This window comes from Marmota flaviventris, chromosome 11, assembly GCF_047511675.1.
Source record: "Marmota flaviventris isolate mMarFla1 chromosome 11, mMarFla1.hap1, whole genome shotgun sequence".
Taxonomy (NCBI): domain Eukaryota; kingdom Metazoa; phylum Chordata; class Mammalia; order Rodentia; family Sciuridae; genus Marmota; species Marmota flaviventris.
The window spans coordinates 33,661,526-33,682,085 of record NC_092508.1 but is presented as its reverse complement, the minus strand read 5'-3'; the positions used below and the strand labels follow the sequence as shown (position 1 = coordinate 33,682,085).

The window sequence follows — 20,560 nt, the reverse complement described above, 5'->3', positions numbered from 1 at the left end:
CCCGCCCCCCGCTCGGAGGCCCCGCCCCCCACCCCCTTGTTGCCCGGCCCAGGGGCGAGAGGCGGGGCGGCGGGCCGGACCGGGACCTGGGCAGGGGTGGGGCGGATCCTGTCCGGGCCGGTTGCCTGGCTCTGGGACAGAGTTCCAGGCTGACGGTCTCCTGTCGCCGTCGTGCTGCACTCTGTGCTCTTTGGCCCGCGCTGGGAGCGGGCCTAGCGCTCTCCCTTCGCCCCTCTGCGAGCTGGGCTCCCGGATTCTGGTGCTCCGGGCCCACCCTGGCCCCGCACAGCAGGCAACCTGAAGAGTCACTGGCCGTGGTCGCCGCTAGGGTAATAAGGGGAGGGAAATGACTTGGGGTCTGTGGGTGAGGAGAGGGAGTGCGGCTCGGTCCACTCATGCCCCGGGAAGCCAGGGGCTAGAACCGGCCGCCCACTTGGAACCCGGGCTGGAGTGTGGCTCAGCGAGCGGCTCTGCGGGAATCCCTGGGCCGCGAGTTCCAGCGCGTGCGGTGGTCCAGGCACATGAGTGCGGGTGGACTGGTACCCCGAAGGGTTGACAGCGCCAGGTACGCGGGCAGGAGCCACCAGTGGTTCCTCTCCCCCAGCTCTCACCTTTAGCCGCGCTCACGGGTCTGGCGAATTTCTAAACCGAAGACACTGGCCCTGGCTCGATCTCTCTGCAGGTCTAGGAAGGAAACTTTAACAAAATTAAATGCTCTGGGGTCGCTTTGTCCTCAGCATTTAAGTTTAGCGTTGTTTTCTCCTCGTAGGTTTGTTGTGTCAATACTTATTTCCTCAAAACTTGGTCAGGATATGACACACGGCGCCTACCTAGCACGGAGCCTGGCACACAGTAGGCACTCAGTAAACACTTGTTGAAAGCATGAGTCATGATACTAAGTTTGGAAAATTCTACCGAGCTGTGCGTCGCTCTAATCTATGTTTTTATGGGTTCCCAAGATCACTTTGAAAATTACAGTATTTTCGAAGCTCAACAAAGAGTTAAAGCTGTTTTTTTTTTTTTCTTTCTGTTTGTTTTGTTTGTATTTCCTGTGGTGTTGCCTCATTGGATGCCTAAATTAACTCAGAACCCGAGTTCTGTAAATAGATTTGCCCTTTATTTCCACTAAAAGTGTTCAACTTTCAGATTAAAGCCTTAAGATGAACCATTCAGTTATGGAACATATTATTTATAAAGCTTTATTGTAATTAGCTTCTAGATTCATTTGCAAGGGGCTGTACTGAAATGGTCTTGAAAACCCTCACAAATATAGGTCTTTTAAGTATGAGTTTTTAAAAAAGGATTTATATTCATAACTAGTGAAAGAGCATGCCCAATAAAATTGACAGCAAATCTTTTGCCCCACTCCTTTGCCAGGTGCAGCTGCTGCCCTGACCTCAAAATGTCTTGTAAAATTATCTCTTAATAGTCTGGTGTATCTAAGGCAAAGTCTGTAGGATTAAACCACCCCACAGGGACAATCCTTTTAGAACTAACAATTCTCACAGATTTTCTTGTGGATTTTTCTGAAAAATAAATGATGTCATGGACTTTCAAACTGTTTAAGACAACAAAATCAGTAACAACTTGGCAGCTATTAAGTGAAAAAAACAGGATTCAAAATCATGGTAACCAGAAAATTCAATTCATCATGATATCCCTAAACTTTCTGTTTATGGGAAAAAACTACTCCAAGTAGTCAGGTCCTTGTCTGTCTTGATTAACCCTGGATGTCCCCAGTGTCCCACACAGTGCATGAACCATTATACATGTGTGGAATGAATACTTAGCTGTTACCAGTAACAGTGCATTGACTTTGTGTGTTTGATTCATTTACTTGAATGTCTCCTTGGAACAGATTATTAGAAGTGGGAATTTTACTGGGTCACAAAGTATGAATATTTTCATGGTTATCAAACCATTGCCAACTTGCTTTCCAAATAAGCCTTAGCATTTTGTACTGCCATCATTGCATCTTTCAGAGCATCAGCTCTATCTTGTGTACAGTGTTTGGTAGTTATGAGCACTTTCAGATGAAGTATCCCATTTGATCTCAGTCATCCTGGAGGGTAGGGAGGACAGGCATTGCTTTTCCCCTTTTGTACTACAGGAAACTCTAGTGCCTTAATTGATAGTAATGCCTGGCTGGCAATGAAATAATCATCATCTTTCAGGTTCTTCTTCCTCCTTTTCTTTGCTTTTGGTTAATAGTGAACATCCTGAGTAAATTCACTTCTTCCTTTAGCAATAAAATTGGATACTGCTCTATAATACTTATGGTCTATAAACTCTTACTTTTCTCATTTTGCTCAGATATTTGTAGATGCCTTGATGAAATTTGTGGACTTGAGTACAATTTAAATGAAAGAAATGACATTGTTTAGAAATAAGGGAGCACCAAGTGCTAGCAAGCTTAGAACATGGCTCCCTTTTTTTATTAGTAGAGGTCTGGTGCTTTTGTATCTCCCTGAATCCAAAGATGTTACCAAGTAAAAATTCTCATCTGTTGCCAGGCACAGTGGTGCATGCCTGTGATCCCAATGGCCCGGGATGCTAAGACAGGAAGATCACAAGTTTAGAGCCAGCCTCTGCAACAGCGAGGCTCTAAGCTCAGTGAGACCCTGTCTCTAAATAAAACACAAAATATAGGGCTGGGGATGTGGCTCAGTGGTCAAGTGCCCCTGAGTTCAATCCCTAGTACCCCCTAGCCCCCCAAAAAAGATAAAAAGAAAAAAAATTTCTCATCTGTTGCAGAATTTCACAGATTATTGAGATTAATATTTTATTAGTGAAAATGGATAGGAATATTTGCATAATAATATATATATTTGATATCAACAAATTTTAAGAGTAGAATTAAGAACTAAAAATTATAAGGTAAAACAATTTCTTACAAAAAATGTCATTTTTACATAAAAACAACAAAAAATGCCTTTCTCCTTTTTTTAAACATGGTAACAAGAAAAAATTGTTTCTTCATCTGTTACTAATTCTAATTCTTTCCCAGATTTGGTAATCAGGGACCCCATATGATTTAATAGGTTAATCCAATCAGAAAGTTTTGGAAAGTCTCAAAGTTTGCTAATAAATAAAAATATTGGAAATTCTTGGAGTTTATTGTAAATGGGCCCATGTATATTGAGTCCAAAATTGTAAAGTGAATCCAAAATTGCATTTCTACATTGCTTTCATGTTTGCCCAGGATTCTTTCAAAAACCAGTACAGAGAAGATAGGAGAGATGCAAATATACTGAATATACCGAAGTTTCAGAAATATTCAGAACCTCCCTTCAACTTCACTCTACCTTTCTGTGGTGATCCCAAATAGTGTTCAGTAAAAGGAAATGCTCTTTAAAGATATTTGTCAGAATGTCTCTAGTCCTGTGTCAAGGAATAGCTGCCTACATATTGAAGGAGTTTATGACAACTAGTTTTTCAAGGAACTTTTATATATAAATCTAAATTATTTGGCTTTTGTGTTTTTTTTAGTAGGATATTTCTGCATCTCAAAAGGAAGATAAATCAAAACTCTTCTTTGAAATAGATGGATTTTTGTCATTTTCTGTGAACTAAAGCGATTCAATGTCTCTTTTGGTAAGTTTTTATTAACATGATCTAACTTGGTGTCATGAGCAGTCAGATGTTTGTGCAGAGCCATAACAGAAGGCATATATTCTGATGGAGTACACTATGTTCTAAGATGTTTTTACCTGAATGACTTGTGGTTTTGAGAAATGAATTATTAGTGAGTTTTTGTCTTTTCTGAAAAGAGCTTCTTCTATATATTTTTTATATACTCCTTATCCTCATCCCTTTATCCTGTGTCCAGTTTTTCTTACATATATGTTTTACTTTGTTAGTTCCATCCAGTTAATTATGCCTCATCCTTTAAATCTTTCAAAAATCCCTTCTAAAATTTTCATCTGAATAAAGGCAAGCAAGGTAGTGTTAAAAGTAAGCTCTTTGACTTAATCAGACAAAAACATTTGGATCAATATATAATAATGAGGTATAGATGCCTCCTTGTTTTCTGTTTATATTAGATCCATGATATCCACTTTAGATTAAATATCTTGAGGACTTTCACTTTGTTTTATATAAAGTATAATGTTTGAACGGGAATTTTTTGACATTTTTAAAAATTTTTATTTGTTCTAATTAGCTATACTTGACAGTAGGATGCATTTTGACACATCATACATAAATGGAGTATAACTTGAACAGGGAATTTTTTTATATTAAGACAATAATCTTTGTCTTTATAATTGTGAGAGAGAGCATCATCCTAATTTGAATTTGCCAAGAATGGAGCCATGGTTCAAACTCATATCTGCTAATTTACTCCATTCCAACAGTCAACAGGGCTGATAGGCAGAACTATGAAGTTAGGATACTATATCATTATTTATGTGCAAAAATGCATAAGTCATTTACTTTAAATTTATATCTTCAGAAGTGCATTGAAATACCTCATTCTCTAAAGCAGGGATCAGCAAACTTGTCTATAAAGTCCAAACAGTATTTACACACCTTGTTGTCTCTGTTACTACGGCTTTTCTGCCTTTGTAGCAGAGAAACAGCCATATCATAGGCATTGTTAATGAATAAAAGTGAATGATTGTTCCAATAAGACTTTATTCTCAAAACAGCCATGAACCAGATTTGGCACATGGACCCTATTTTGCTCATCCCTGCTTTAAAGGATTACTTAAGATTGGTAATTTTCTATCAGTTTGTAAGTTGGAGAAGATAGAAAAGACTGTTTATGTTAGTTCCTCCATTTGATAGATGAAGATTCTGAGCTGCAGGGACTGAATTCAACTTAAAATAATCAGTAAACTAGGTAAACTGCAGAAATGACTAGTTTGATTATCTAGAAATGCTGACATATCTTAAAAGAAAAGAACTTTGGTTACTTTTAAGTAACTGACTACAAAATATTAAGTAGGCATGGATGGACTTTAAAAGAATCATTTGATATTATACTCAAATGTTCATATAAATATGAATGTTGATGAGATGCTTGAAAATAATTTATTATAAAAGTCTCTCATCAATGTGTTTATGCTTTTCTTTTGATATACTTTTTTCTTAAATGGTATAAGATCAGCTGTACCCACTAATTGATGAGGTGATAGATAACATGCAGATGTTAAATTTCTTTTAATAATACATGTTAGAGTCATGGGTTAACATGCAAGAAAACATAATTGTGATAATAGAAGTAAGTCTCTTTCAATCTGCTTTGAGACATGCTTGTCACCTTAAAAAAAATAGGTTCCCAATACACTTAATATGTGGTTTAATGTTATAAACATGATCCTTATACTGAAGAAGAAAAATGAGGATCAAAATTAAAATTATTATAATGAATACAGAATAATTTTTAGCTAAATATTCAGAAATTCATCAAAAGTGCCCAATTAACAGATATAAAGTTTGCCTTCTGCACACCTAGCTATTCCTTCCTTCTCCCCCCATACTGAGGACCTCCATGGTATGGATCCTGGCTTCAAGTCCGGGCTGTTCTTTCTCTCTGTTCCCCTCCTCATTTCAAGACCTTTTTTATCCATATGCCACTCCTGCTTATCCTGCACCATACTTTTAACTTAATATATTTTTGACTTCCAGGATTGTTTCTGTACTTCACGAACACGAGTTGAATCACTCAGACCTGAAAAACAATCTGAAAGCAGTATCCATCAATACTTGGTAAGAAAATCGTTGAGTATAATTAATGCTCATCCTTTGCTTTTCTGTAATACCATTCACTCCTCAACTCTTACAGCTCTTTTTCTTTGCAGTGTCTTTTACTGTTTCTTACTCCTCTCCTGCTACTATAATTGACCTCCTCTCTTCCTAGACCAGCGCTCCCTGAAGCAGCCTCACTTATCAGTTGCTCAAGTTTCAGATTGTCCTGGTGCTAAGTCAGGTGTCCTGAAGAGACACTGGCATCAAACAGAACTGATGATTCTTAGATTTTTACTCTTTCCTGGGAACCAAATGTGTCTATAGAATATGTCCAGTTACATTTGTCAAAGGAATCTCTGCTGAATTTGATTAAAACCTTAATCCTTTTTCACACCTCACTAACCCATTGTATTTCCTCTTTTAGTTACTGAAAACCCATCCATTAAGTTATCTTTAAGTTATCTACTAAGTCATCTTCTTAGTCATTTACTTTAGAAACTTAGAAGCTATTCTCACTTTGCCTCTAACCCGACCCCATATGTATTTAGATCCCGCATTTTAGGAGTCTGTCCATGAAAGTCCTTGAGTCCGTGCCCGCCTTAACGAAGCACTGCTGCTACTCAAGTCTCATCATCTCCCACTTGGCCTATTGCAGGTAGACTCATTGCCTGAGTCTCCAAGACACACACGTGGTCTTCTCCCACATCAGTATTCTACCAAGATAGGCCTGCTTGTTTCATTTTGCAGTTTGAAAACTTCCATTGACTTCCTAAAACCTGTAGGACAAAATCTAAACTTCTTAACATGTTAACATACTCTCAATGGTATGGAATATGTCTAGTTTTTGAGTTTTGTTTCTTGTTAGTGAATCTTAGCTCACACTCATCTTTCTACTTGAAATGCCCTTTTTTTTCTCCCCTAGAAATTCCTTCTTAGCTATAAAGAATTGGTCAAATAGTTTGATCTGTGACATCTTTTCCATTATACTTTCATCTACCATAGACATTCTCATAATAGTATTTTATCTCTCAGTGGTTGATGTGTATGTCTCTTCAACCATAATGTGATACTTATAAAAGAAGCATCCTGTCTTATTCATCTTTATCTCCCTTTGGCAGTGTGTGATATATCAAATAATATTTAAAGTAACATGCTTGGTAATAAATATTTATCTGGGATCTTTTCCTCCTTTTAATCCTTAATTTAGGCTGCAGTTTTTACTACAAAATGGAACATGTCTTACTAAGTTTGCTATAAAATTAGGTAATTCCATTTGCTCCTGCTTATAATGTATCCCACTTTTATCTTGAACTGTCTTCATTTTTGTCATTTCACTTTTTAGGCACTAGTACTCTAAAGCCTTCTAGGTGCTTGCCTTCTGGTACACTAGGAGATAGTGTCCAATCCAAGATTTGGCTCAAGTAATACCTTTATGGCCAAGGTAGTTCAGAGTCACCTGACTGTTGTGTCCTCCTGTTACCAAGACAGGAACTTAGAGCTCGGGAAACTTCCGTGGTGAAATACTTCAAACTTCCAAAATAGAACTACTTTATATTTTAAGGAGTGCTCTGTTATTGGAGTTAGACCAAAGTCTTAAGGAAGCAGAGGTATAATCTGTCTGAAGTCCCTAGTAGAGAAACTAAACTGGAGAAGTTATGTAACATAAATTGACACCAGCTGGAAACTGGTGCCTGATGATTAGAATAAGCTTCTGGGGCCCTCCTTGAGTTACACTTCAAAACACTACCTGTGATCTTCTATTTGTGCAATGTGTAATTCTTCATTAACATGGATCCTAAATACAGGATTACATGTTAGGTTAAAAGATCATGTTTCCAGAATAGTCTTTAGTTTTCCAAATGATTTATGTTCTTTTCTCACTTTGGAAACCTCTATACCTATTTTTTTAAAAAGCCCATTTTCTTTAATTAGCCTTTACAAATGAAAGGCTATGATGACTGAGTTGAAATGCTGCTTTTTAAAATAATGTGATTTTAGCTGGGCACAGTGGCACATGCCTATAATCCCAGAGGCTTGGGAGGCTAAGGCAGGAGGATTTCAAGTTCAAAGCCAGCCTCAGCAATTTAGTGAGGCCCTAAGCAACTCAATGTAACCCTGTCTCTAAATAAAATATAAGAAAGGGCTGGGGTTGTGGCTTAGTGGTTGAGTACCCTGAGTTTAATCCCTGGTACCAAATAAATAAATAAATAGGATTTTAGCAGTGTAATAATTCCTGAAAGGCCATCCAGTCCAATTTTCAACCCATTCAGGGAGTGTTCTCTGCAATATCATTGAGTTATTGTATAAATCCAAATTTTTAAAAAACTTCATCATAGGAAATAAAATAGAAAGATATGTTTCACCACAAGTAAAAGTCTAGCAGAATATTTCAAAAATATTTTACTAAGGGCCATTCGTGTCTTGGTTTTTAAACTGTGATTTGGGGTTTGTTCCTTAGTCTCTTAGGATCAGAAACTGGGTTTAGTCAGGAAATCTAGAGTAGATCCATAGAGGCAAATTCATTAGACTGGTGTAAACCTAGTCTCCCACTGTCACAGGAAATGGTGCTCTTACATTGCATCATCAATCCATTCTTTCCTTAAAATTGTAAGAAAGACCAAAGAATAATTAAAGGCAGTATGGAGGTTTCAGATTACTTGGAATTCATATCACAGTACTTTTCTTTTGCTGTAAGCAGGCATTGGTATGCATCAGATATTTTTTGTTTCTATTTTTCCATTTGCTGAACTGTAGTTTTAATCTGTCACACAGTAACATGAGACCATTTTGTAAGCAATGAACCGTAAAGCCTCACTTCATTATGTTTCTAGCCTTCCTGGTGAGCTTATGGGTTGATATGACTTTAAAATTTTAAAAAATCATTATATGCTTTTTTATTTCTTATATTTTTTCTTTAAATCTGAGTTTATTTGAATACTACCTGTTCTTAGAAAACTAAATTGATTTTTTTAGATTTCTTTTCTCTTTTTATTGGGATTATTTCCAATTGCTTGGTAGAATTTCTCTACAATATTTCATTCCTCTTGGACAATATTCACCTTTTTCATCTTTAGACATGAGCTTGAAATTATTATTATTATTTTTTCTGTTCTCTTAAAAGTTTAGGGAACAAGGCTGGAAGTGTAGCTCAGTGGTAGAATGCTTGCTTAGTAATGTGCAAAGCCCTGGAATTGATCCCCAGCGTCCCCCCTCCAAAAAAAAAAGGAAAAAAAATTAGGGCTCATATCTACCACTGTGTATAGAAGTGCATCTGTCACTTTCAGACTCCATTTCTTTCTTCTGAGTCAAGAATGTGAAAAGAAGTTAGCACAATTCCTAGCACATAGTAATGTTATTTTTTCCCCTTTGTCTGCTTCCCCGCCCTGAAGGTAGTAACAAGATTCCTGCCACCTGCTGGTGCCAGTAAAGACTTGTAAGTGTTCTTTAGGGTCCTGATGTCCTTTAGAAGATCCTCATGGCTATCATATGACACCAGTGGTTTAGGCTTCTTCTTTCTCCTGTATGTGTGTTTATTTCAATGCCACTATATTTAGGTGCAAACCTGACCCTGACTTCAAAGCACCCCATGAGATCTGGTGGTCCTTCACTAGGGATGTACCCTATTTCTTTTTGACCTCCCTTTTGATTCATCTTATGAAAAACTTCTTTAGCAATTTTAATAGGCAAATTGTTTCCTGTTAACAGCTGCTCTAGTAGAGCATGTACCTTGTAGGAGAAATGGATATAACTGGCAACTACTAGAGTAAAGAGCACAAGCATGAGATTTCCCTCACAGGTTGCTGCAGCTCTTCTGATGATACATTTATTAGATACCCTGAAGAATTATCAGGCATTCTCAGCAACTTCTAAAAATTTTATAAGAAATTTCATTGAATAGTATTCCTGCTTATTTATAATTCTGCTTTTCCTGTCGACTTCCCCTTTATAGGTGAAGAGCTCCCCAACTCACATCAATTAGCAATTGGTAAATTCCTTTTAGATCTTAAAAATTTCTTCAGTATCTTTCAGTGCCTTCCTAATGAGTACCTATTTGAAAATACATCAGTACTTATATTGAGGAGGGGGAGCCTACTTGGGGAACTAAGAAAAAAATTTACTTATTTTGTTTTCATCTTGTAAAAAAAAACACAGGTCAATGAGCCAACTGTTTCCTGGTCGCCTCCATCTGCTAGAGCCCATGAAGTGATATGTTCCACCAATGTTTCTCACTATGAACTACAAGTAGAAATAGGTAATAATCCTGAATTTCACATAACTGACCCTTCATTGCTAGAAATAAAATTAATGACAAAAAATTATTTTAGAGGCAAATCTTTTTCTGTTGTAACCTGTAGCATAAAACTGGGTATTAATAATGTCAATCAAATATTGAATTAATTTTATATCTATCTCAAAATAATGACCCAGAATTTAAGATTACTGTCTAGAAGTTTTACGTTTCCATTGAAGTACATTCAGAGAAGGAAGACACAAATTCAAAAACTTATTATTTTTTTTCTTTATTGTGGGAAGCTTCTAGTTTTGTGGGTTTAATTTTATACTGAGTATGGATTAAAATCACATAATGTAAATTTTTTTGATATGGGGTTTTGTTGCCCATCTAGTCTCAAACTCCTAAACTCAAGCAATCCTCCTACCTCAGCATCCTGAGAATACAGGCGAATAACACTGTGTACAACTTACAGCATGTAAATTTTCTCAGTCGTAGACCTTTAACCAATTACTTTCTAATTTAAAATTTTATCCAAAATTCCATTTATAGTAGAAATATTTCTCAGTTAAGTGTGCAATAAAATGAGTATTCGTTTATAGCTTTCTATATGTGAAATATTCTATATAACTCTGAACATTGAGAAATACCTTTTAAATCAGTGAGTGGTAGATTCTGGGGATGCAAACACTTGAGGAGTTGTGTTAGTTGGCTTATGATTACTATGATCAAAAAATCCATCACTGTGACAACTTAAAGGGGGAAAAGTTTATTTTGGCTCATTGTTTCAGCAGTTCAGTCTATGGTGGTCTGACTCTACTGACTCCCAAGATGAGGCAGAACATCATGGTGGAAGCCTGTGGTGAAGGAGCACTGCTCCATTTGTGATGGCCAGGAAGAAGAAAGAGAAAGGAGAGTGGGCTGCAGGGAAGATGAACCCTTCCAGAGCACCCACTCTGACCCTATGAGCTGCCTTCTCCAGCCACACCCCACTTGCCTACAGTTACCACCCAGTTTGTCCTTTCAAACTAGGATGGACTGATTAGATTCTAGCACTCTCACAATCCAATCATTTCACCTCCAAAATATTCCTATGCAGGAGCTTTTGAGGGATACCTCATCTAAACCATAACATTTTATTCTCTGGCACCCAAAATCTCATGTACATCTCACAATGCAAAATGCACCTCTGGGAAGATGACGACATTAGATAGTGCTGTTTCATGGTCTTGAGAGTACTACAGTAGAGGTATGTGCTAAATGTTCTGGGAGCAGAGAAGATTGAGCATACGACCAAACCTCTAGGAGTCAAAGAAAAAAATCAGGAAAAGTTTGCTACATGTTCTAGTTAGTTTTTGTTGTTGTTGTAAACAGCAAAAAACAATACTGGTAACTTATGCAAAAAGGGAATTCTTGAACAATACTGTTCAAGAACAATACTCACAGAATTGTTGACTAGAGAAATAGGCTTGGAAGAATCCCAAAGGAGCTGAGTGAATAAGACAAGAGCCATGGACTAGGCAGCATGGTGCACTACTTAGTTGGGTATAGCTGCCACAGACATGGGGCCTCATTGCAATGAGTTCTGATAACCCCTACTTCTTATGTCACTCCCTCTATCCTCCAGTTGGCCATGCGTAGAGCACATGCCAGGGTCAAGGAGATCAAGGGAGAATAAGAATCTTACCTGGTAGCAAATTTATCAGCATTAGAAAGGCAATTTATCAGCATCTGAAAGGCAATTCAGATGGTGCCAGTCTAAGAAAGGTAAAAATGCTTACCACAGTAAATGACTGCAGAAGGATGGTTGGAGAATGCTACATAGTTCCTCTGTAAATAGAAGTGGAAAGAAGAGTGGGCAGTGGTAGGAAATAAATCTGCAAAGGCATGTAGGGAACACATTGTGAAGGACTTTATAAGATATATTTAGAAGTTCAGACTGCTGGCCCCCACATCTTATCCACTTTCTTAAGGATTTAAGGCAGAAGTTTGGAATTTATCCTCTTAGTGCTAGAGAGACATTGTTGATAATGGCACTGGTAATGGTGGCATCTAACAGTCATTATGCTGAACAGTAACATGTGTTTTCTTCATTTAACCCTTTATCACTTTTGTTTTGCAGAGTCTCAGTAGCCTCAGCTATAACAGCTAGAGATTTCAAATCATCTATATATTATCTTATACAAATAGATAGATAGATAGATACAATTATAATAGCTAGAAATTTGAAACCAGATCTTTCTGACTGTGGGGTCTAAGCTTTCAACTGTTGCACCACAGTACCCTCCTACTGATAAAATGCCAACTTTAGAACAACTCTGGTAGTAGTTTGGAAGATACAGTAGATCAGTGATTCACAACCAGAAATATCATCCCTATTACCTGTGTCTTTTACAAAATTGCAATGTCTGTATTCCATTACAGAGCCCTTAATCAATATTTCTAGGGAATGGGACCTAAGCATAGGCACTTTGAAGAAGTTCTCTCATAATTCTAGTACATGCCATGGTTGAGAATACAGGGAGTGGTATATATCCAGGGAGAGAGGAAGGACTTCAATTAAGGCAGGAAGTAGACTCTGGAGAGGAGAACGTGAGCATAATTTCATTTCAGAGGTAAAACAGACAGATTTTGGTGACTGGATAGAAGGAGAGAACTGACATCGATCGGGTGCTTGTTAATAGGTGCACAGTGTCACACTTAAAAATGTACCACCAAAGGCTGGTGAGTGTGCCAAACAACTGCAGGTCTCATACATTGTAGGAATGCGAAATAGTTCAGCCACTTTTGGAAACAGTTGGGCAACTTATAAATTTAAACATAATTTAATCCATGGCCCATCAGTTTGACCCTCAGGTATTTTGTCAAAGAGAGATGAAAGCATATGTCTCCTTAAAGACCTGTGCAGGGGTGTTTTTGCCAGCTCTATTTCTAGCCACCAAAAATTGAAAGCAGCTCAAGTATCCACCAACCTGTGAATGGATAAATAAATTCTCCATACATAACTCAGCAATAGAAAAATAACTACTGATGTGACAGGTGAATCTCAAAACCATTATGCTGGGGGAAAGAAGCTAAACACAAAAGTTTACATCCTTTTTGATATCATTTAGATGACAAATAAAAATCAGATCAATAATTGTCAGGTCCTAGAAATAGAGTAGGAGGTAGCCAAATGACATTCTGTTTTTGTTTGTTTAAGAGAGAAATTTTTTTTTAATATTTATTTTTCAGTTTTCGGTGGACACAACATCTTTATTTTTATCTGATACTGAGGTTCGAACCCAGCACCCCATGCATGCCAGGCAAGCGCGTTACCGCTTGAGCCACATCCCCAGCCCTCCATTTTTTTGACTATATCACAACTTGCTAAAGTTACAATTTTAGCTGTTATAGTAGATATATAATGGTCTGGCATTATTTTAATTTGCATTTCCCTATCTCATATCTTTTCACTCATTTTTTGGACTTTCCCATATCTTATTTTGTGAATTGCCTGTTAATCTTCTGTCTTTTTTTTAATTGGACTGCTTGTCACCTTACAGAGTCATAGGAGTTCTTTATGTATTCTGAATGGAAGTTTTATCAGATATAAGTATTATTAATACTTTTAGTTAGTGGTTTGCCTTCTCACTTAATAATTTTTTTAAGAACAGGAGTTTCTAATTTTGATAAAGTACACAGTGTCAATTTTTTCTTTTTGTTGCTATCTTTAATTTTATGTCTTATTACAGGAAGAGGATTTGATAATTTTACTTCTGTCCATCTCGCACGGCATACTCCTACAGGAACACTGGTGACTATAAAAATTACAAATCTGGAAAACTGCACTGAAGAACGCCTAAAAGCTTTGCAGGTAACAGTAGGAAGAAAAGGACATACTTAATGGAATGTCTGTTTGAGGGGATAGATTTCTTTCCTCTTATCAACACAAAGTTACTGTATTGGAAAACACACTTGACAGCCAGATCCACTCTGTGAAAGAACAAATACATTCAAACTTTGGTAACGACTGTTAATTCCTTCAAGTGACTCTCGTATTAAAAAGTGCTATCCTCTAAAAAATGGGAACCATGTATTTCACGGCGTGGCTGTGAGATTTAGAGGGATGGAAACAAAAAGAACAGAGCTTAGTGTAAGAAGCTCCCTGGGTGTTTAGCTGCCACTACTGCTGCTCTCTTATAAGAAAAATAAAGGTTGTAAAAATGTCTTGTCTCTTGTATGTTTATCCTAGAAAGCAGTGATTCTATCCCACTTTTTCCGGCACCCCAATATTACAACTTATTGGACAGTTTTCACTGTGGGCAGCTGGCTTTGGGTTATTTCTCCATTTATGGCTTATGGTAAGAAAACTGGTATTAAATAAAATAAATCATTGTTTAGTCTGGATGCTATCATTACAAAGATGAATGAGATCTTAGATTTATTATTCATTGCTTTTAATTTATATATCTAATGACCAATTCTAGATTTTATGATATCTATATTTTATGATATATTTCTCTATCATGTTGACTTTCGGTCTTCAGAAAAAAGTATAATGGGTATGATGATCAATGAAACCAACATTAATTCTCTAAGAATTTTATGCCATTGCTCAAGCTATCTCTTCCCCTGTTTCAGAGAGCATCTGTAATTTTGCAGGAAAATAGTTTTCCCACCTATGCATACCATTCATGTTCACTGCACTGTGAACCAATTTCATGTTATTATAAATGTGTGTGTATGCCCGTCTCCCTCACCGGTGACTCTTGAGAGCAAGGAGCATTTATATTTTCTGTTTTGGGTCCCCCAAGTGCTCACATTTATTCAAGACTTATTTATTCAAGAGTGTTGAATAAATAAGTGAATAAATTGTATAGCTTGGATCTTTATAACAGCTTTTGTGGATTTCTTCTGGATTTAAAACATTACATATTACATACATATGCAATATGTATTTTTACTGGTAATAATGAAAAATCATTAATTCTCTTTCCTAACTTTTTAGGTCATTAGAAAAAAACTGTGTATGTATGTGTGTGTTGCTGGGGATGGAACCATGCTAGGCAAGCACTCTACCACTAAGTTATATCCCCAGCCAAGAAAAAAGAGTCTTATAGATTCTTGAAGAAAACTCACTTTCACATGGGAAAGTAGTTAGGTTCCCAACTAACAGGTGTATGTGTGAGTTTATGGTTGAAAAGAACACTTTTTAAAACATAGATGGATTCCGTTTATGTATGATGTGTCCAAATGAATTTACTGTCATATATAAATAATTAGAACAAATAAATACATTAAAAAAACATAGATGGGAGCAAAATCACTTTCAATGTTCATGTAAAGATGTCAGGGTTCTTTCAGGTTCAGCAAGTCAGCTCTTGAGGACCTACTTTCCTGAAGGAATGAGCGAAGATTTAATAAGAAACATTCTCTTTGGAGCAGTGCGTGGGTTGAACTATCTGCACCAAAATGGCTGTATTCATAGGTATTTACTTATTTGCATTTTACAAAATTAAAGAGTTGTAAGACATCTTTTAGGAAAGAAAGTTGTTAGGAGGAAGTAAAAAAGAAGTTTAAAAAGAAAAAAGGGATGAGAAATATATGAACAAAAATTTAGGAAGGAAGGAGCCAGTGGATGCTTACCTTTTATCCAACCATTTTGAGACCACATCATCTGTGCCAAGTGCTGTCCTTGGTGCTGGTGGAGCACCTGACCTAACAGAGCATGCAGTCTGAATCTCATGAGGGATATAAGAACCTGTATGTTCAGAGTATCAGTTGTAGGGAAAGGGGTCCTCATTAGCTGAATTTTTTGTTGGTTTCTCTTTTTTTAAACAAACAAAGAGTTTCTTTATCTGCTTTCCAGCTTTTATACACACACACAAACACACACACACACACACACACACACACATATATATATATATATATATATATATATATATATATAATTATCAAATTATAATTAATCCTTTCTTAATTTTTGAAATATATTGCAGCACCCTGAGATTATCATATTAAGTATAAATTCTCATTACCAAACTGCAGTTGCAGAAGTAATTGACTGAATGTGAAAAGCAGTGTTCTTTTAAGATATGCTGGGACTTTTTTTTGCTTTTTAATTAAGTTGCTTTTAAATAAGCTTGCTTTCTTATTGTTTTGTTTCAATTTCCTTGAAGCCTTTGACTTGTAATTTGTTTATTAGCAACATTTTGTTAACTGAGGATTTCAAATGGTATATTCTAATTTACTGAAGTTTCCATATACCTTACCAGTGTCTTGGCTGACCTGCTTTCTTAGTGTCCAAATTCAGTGTTTGGGGGAAAAAATTAAGACTCTTTTATTATTTATCTGGCAAAGGGAATTTTTATACAAAATATCTTTATAAATGATGTTATATCATGAGAGACTGTTTTTAATGGATAATATCACATTTAACCTTAAATTATAACCTTATCTCTTCAAATATTATTTGATATTTTGGACACTTTGGGTGTTTTTTGCAACAACAACCTAAAATAGTGAAATTAATAACTTTATTCCATTCCTTATTTGAAAAAAATTACCAGTTCCATACATGTAGCTGTCATTTGTATTTTCTTTGTTCTAGTGCTATATTAAGGAGGTGGAAGACTTCCTTAATTCCCTCAACATTTCCATATGTAGAGCAGTATATATGAGGCACTGTTATTTATAAAGGGTATTTAAGTTCCAAGGATAGATTCATTCTGACCAGACTTTTATTCTCTCTTTATGGGCCAGATTCCTAGTACTTAGGACTGTTTCTTTTTGTTCTAGGAGTTTTAAAGCCAGCCACATCCTCATTTCTGGTGATGGCCTAGTGACCCTCTCTGGCCTGTCCCACCTGCATAGTTTGGTTAAGCACGGACAGAGGCATAGGGCTGTGTTTGATTTCCCACAGTTCAGCACATCAGTGCAGCCGTGGCTGAGCCCAGAACTACTGAGACAGGTCAGGTGTGGCCGTGGCATTGGGTTGTCTGTGCGTCTCGAGTGTCTTCTGAGTTTGATTAAAGGACAGTTGCATCCTTATATTTGGATTGATGAATGGCCTACTACAAGACTTTCCCTCTTTCTTGTCAAAATTATGTTAGGAATTTTTAATCATAAGCCATACATTAGGTAGATCTTGATTTTTGCGCTTACGGGTATTTTTCCCCACTGTCATTCACCATATTGTATCAAAAGAGCACATGTTTATTAACTTTTTATTAATTTTTTTGCACTAAAGGACATCAAATTAATTGTATTCTCTAGGATTTACATGGATATAATGTGAAGTCAGATATTTACAGTGTTGGGATAACAGCATGTGAATTAGCCAGTGGGCAAGTACCTTTCCAGGACATGCAGAGAACTCAGGTAAGTGCTACTAAAATTACTGAACTTCTTCCCTTTCATAGGTTCTCTTACACTGTAGATAATTTTTGTTAAACATGTTTATTGTAGACTCTTAGGAACTTTATTGTTATTATTGTTGTTTTAATATTTTGCCTGAAAAGGGTTGAAGGAAATTTTTGGGTTTTTTTAGATGCTGTTACAGAAACTGAAAGGTCCTCCATACAGCCCACTGGATATCAGTATTTTCCCACAATCAGACTCTAGAATGAAGAATTCCCGGTCAGGCATAGACTCTGGAATTGGAGAGAGTGTACTTGTCTCCAGCGGAACTCACACAGTCAATAGTGACCGACTGCACACACCATCCTCAAAAACCTTCTCTCCTGCCTTCTTTAGCTTGGTACAGCTTTGTTTGCAGCAAGATCCTGAGAAAAGGTAATATTGGCTATCTATAAATAGCACAAAATATACATGTTGATTTCATATAGAAGATTTGTGATATTACCCTTCCTGTAAAATTCAAATCTTTTGATCAAAAAACTAGCCTAATATAGAAAATATTAATGCTGAGGACAACTTGAGATGAAAAGCAAATGAGAACATTGAATTAATAGCACAAGTTGGGCTCTAGTCTTAGTTGTACCATTTCCTAGCCAACTCACCTGTAAAAATCTGTTCCTTTTCCTGGACATTAATTAGTACATTTATGTTAAGACATTTTAGAAACCTCCAAACAGTATAAAAATATAAATTGCTCCTATTATACTAATATAAATTATTACTCTGCATAGCTATATATTAGCATTAGTATTTTGGAAAGAAGATATGTTTAGTTATCTGTTTTTAGCCCCTTAGTGCCTCATATAGTTCCTTGTAAATAGTATGTGCACAATAAATGTTGAGTATAGATTAATTGACGGATACTTCTAGAATTAATGCTTCCCATTAGTCAAGATTGGAACTAAGAATTTGGCTTTGGACATATATTCATTTTCTTTGTAATTTTTAGTTGGGTTTTATGGCTCTAAACCTAATTTCTAATAATTTCTAGTATATATCTTAAATCTACATTCTAATATGAGGTTCTGTTTTTTCAATAACTTTTTAAAAATTTCAGGCCATCAGCAAGCAGCTTATTGTCCCATGTATTCTTCAAACAGGTAAGCTGATCTGTTGTCCAGATATTTTTAAGTACTATTAAAAAGTCATTTCATTGGCTAAAGGAATACTTACGGTTGTCAAGAGTCTGACTAGTAACTTTCTTACAAAATAAAGCTAAAAACAAGAAAAAAATTTTTGGTAATTTAATTACATATAGACTTTCTAAAAGATTCATATTCTGTAAAACAAAGTGAGTAAAAGCAAATTGGACTACCATCAGATGCTATTATATGTTCAGTGTATGTTTTCATTAGAGACATTTTCTTTTTCTGTATTGGCTAGAAATGATGAAAGGACAAAATAATTCTGATAAAAATCAGTTTACTTGGCTCTTTATTCTTTTTTTCAGATTATCAGTCAAAAGCATTTTTAGGGAAAATACCTAAGAACAATTTAAACACTTAAAAAACAGTTTCTTTAATGATTTTTTTTATTAGTAACAGAACTGACATATTAAATTCATCTACCAACAGCCCTATTTTGGATTTCCTTAACAGATGAAAGAAGAAAGCCAGGATTCAATACTCTCACTACTGCCTCCTGCTTATAATAAGCCATCAGAAGCAGTACCTCCAATGTTGCCTTGGACTGAGCCAGAATGTGATTTTCCTAACGAAAAAGACTTGTACTGGGAATTTTAGGGCTACCAACTCATTTTATGTCCTGTATACTTGACACTTTCTCCTTGCTGCTTTTTCTTCTATATTGCTAGGTATAAATACCAGAATTATACTTGAAAATACAGTTGGTGCACTGGAGAATCTACCATTTAAAACCACTCTGCTCACAGGGGTATGAAGCCATAACCCCTCTATTTAGAGTGCTTTCACAACTCCAGGGAAACATCAGAATTAGCTACAGATAGTGTCATCTAATTTTCAGTTTTTTTCCCAAGCTGTGACTAACTCTTCTCTTGATCTCCCAGTATAATTTTTGAGCCAGTTAGTTTTTTGACATTTTGCTGTCCTCAGAGGATAGTGCTTCCAAGTACATCTTTATCTTCCAAATTCTCCAGCCTTTTGATCAGCTCTTGTTAGACCAAGGCTAGTCTATCTTGGCACTAAACCCTTATTTTGGGAAAGGGAAAATGTTTATCCTATTCCTTTTTCTTCTGTTAAAACATATGGTAACATCACACTGAGCCTCACTCACTTTAAATGATTCACTTGAAACACATAGAGAAGATATAATTTGCTTTTTTAAAAAGGGGGGCTAAAGTGACACTTTTCTACCTATGTAAATTATAGATCCTAAATTCATGCACCCTGAGGGAGCTCAATAAAAATTTATTGAATCCAGCTTATGCTTTTATTTATTTTCCATGTGTGGTTTGATAAAGTTGAAACAGATTTCAATTTGTTTAGTCAAGAAAAGCTGTGTCTCAAACTGATTTACATAACCTTATAGACTGGGGACAACCCAATGGAAGCAAAAGGCATTTTGGCCTTTGACATAATTATTGCTCCTGTCACAGGTGCAACACTTAAGGGCATAGAGGTCTTAATTAATGATATTTCCTTATTAGTACAAGAGGGATACTACATCTCAAAAAGTGTAGTTTGAGTGGTGGTGAATTGGAGCCTATCAGTTGATTTTTGTAATCTTTACACTTTTATTTATATTACACTAAAAATTATTTTTAAATGATTATCTTAAGACTAAAAAATTAAAACCAAAATGATAAATAATATACAAATTCACAAACAACTTTAACATAATCCCTTTTATGTTTATTGGTTAGATCCTTTCAAGAACAAAGATTGGGTTACTCCTTTTAGTGCAGCCACCAAAACCTGCCAAGGTGAAAGAATTTAGATTGGGTAGTAGAGGAGGGAGAGGATAAAGACCAGTCAAGGCCCTGAGAGCAGCTGCAGTGGTGGGGGCTGAGGTTCATCCCACCAACCTCTCCCTTCTGAATTCCCCTTAGTCAGAGTCCCAGGGGTACCTCACAGGTTCTCCCACATCTGTAGGGTAGTTCTGCATGTGTATAGTGCAAAAGGTGGGTTGAGAGCTCATAAATGGTGCCTCTCAGATCTATGGGAATATTAAGGTTCTCCAGAGACAAGAGAATGTGTGCACATATAATATATATGTGTATGTCTGTCATATATACATATGTGTAAAATGTATATT

General features: G+C 36.3%; 1 protein-coding gene across 3 annotated transcripts; it reads left to right on the top strand.

Annotated features, from left to right (window-relative positions):
* The first annotated feature begins 79 nt into the window (after window positions 1–79).
* Stradb (STE20 related adaptor beta) lies at window positions 80–19,725 on the top strand. Of its 3 annotated transcripts, none has more exons than XM_027941826.2 (12): window positions 80–329; window positions 3,493–3,594; window positions 5,632–5,712; window positions 9,844–9,943; window positions 13,657–13,778; window positions 14,157–14,265; window positions 15,269–15,392; window positions 16,706–16,877; window positions 17,183–17,287; window positions 17,457–17,701; window positions 18,384–18,426; window positions 18,925–19,725. In XM_027941826.2, exons 2-12 carry the CDS (start codon window positions 3,583–3,585, stop codon window positions 19,066–19,068), a joined length of 1,257 nt encoding a protein of 418 aa, XP_027797627.2. In that variant the 5' UTR covers window positions 80–329; window positions 3,493–3,582; the 3' UTR covers window positions 19,069–19,725. The 3 variants fall into 3 exon arrangements, with proteins under 3 accessions (XP_027797627.2, XP_027797625.2, XP_027797628.2); XM_027941824.2 differs by having other exon boundaries at window positions 3,490–3,594; XM_027941827.2 differs by having other exon boundaries at window positions 3,490–3,594; window positions 18,901–18,983.
* The last annotated feature ends 835 nt before the right edge of the window (window positions 19,726–20,560 follow it).

Excerpts from the sequence above, each read along its gene's own strand:
- Stradb (XM_027941826.2), top strand. Across the intron at positions 17,288-17,456 it reads AGGACATGCAGAGAACTCAG|ATGCTGTTACAGAAACTGAA; the intron begins GTAAGTGCTACT and ends GGGTTTTTTTAG. Across the intron at positions 17,702-18,383 it reads CAGCAAGATCCTGAGAAAAG|GCCATCAGCAAGCAGCTTAT; the intron begins GTAATATTGGCT and ends TAAAAATTTCAG.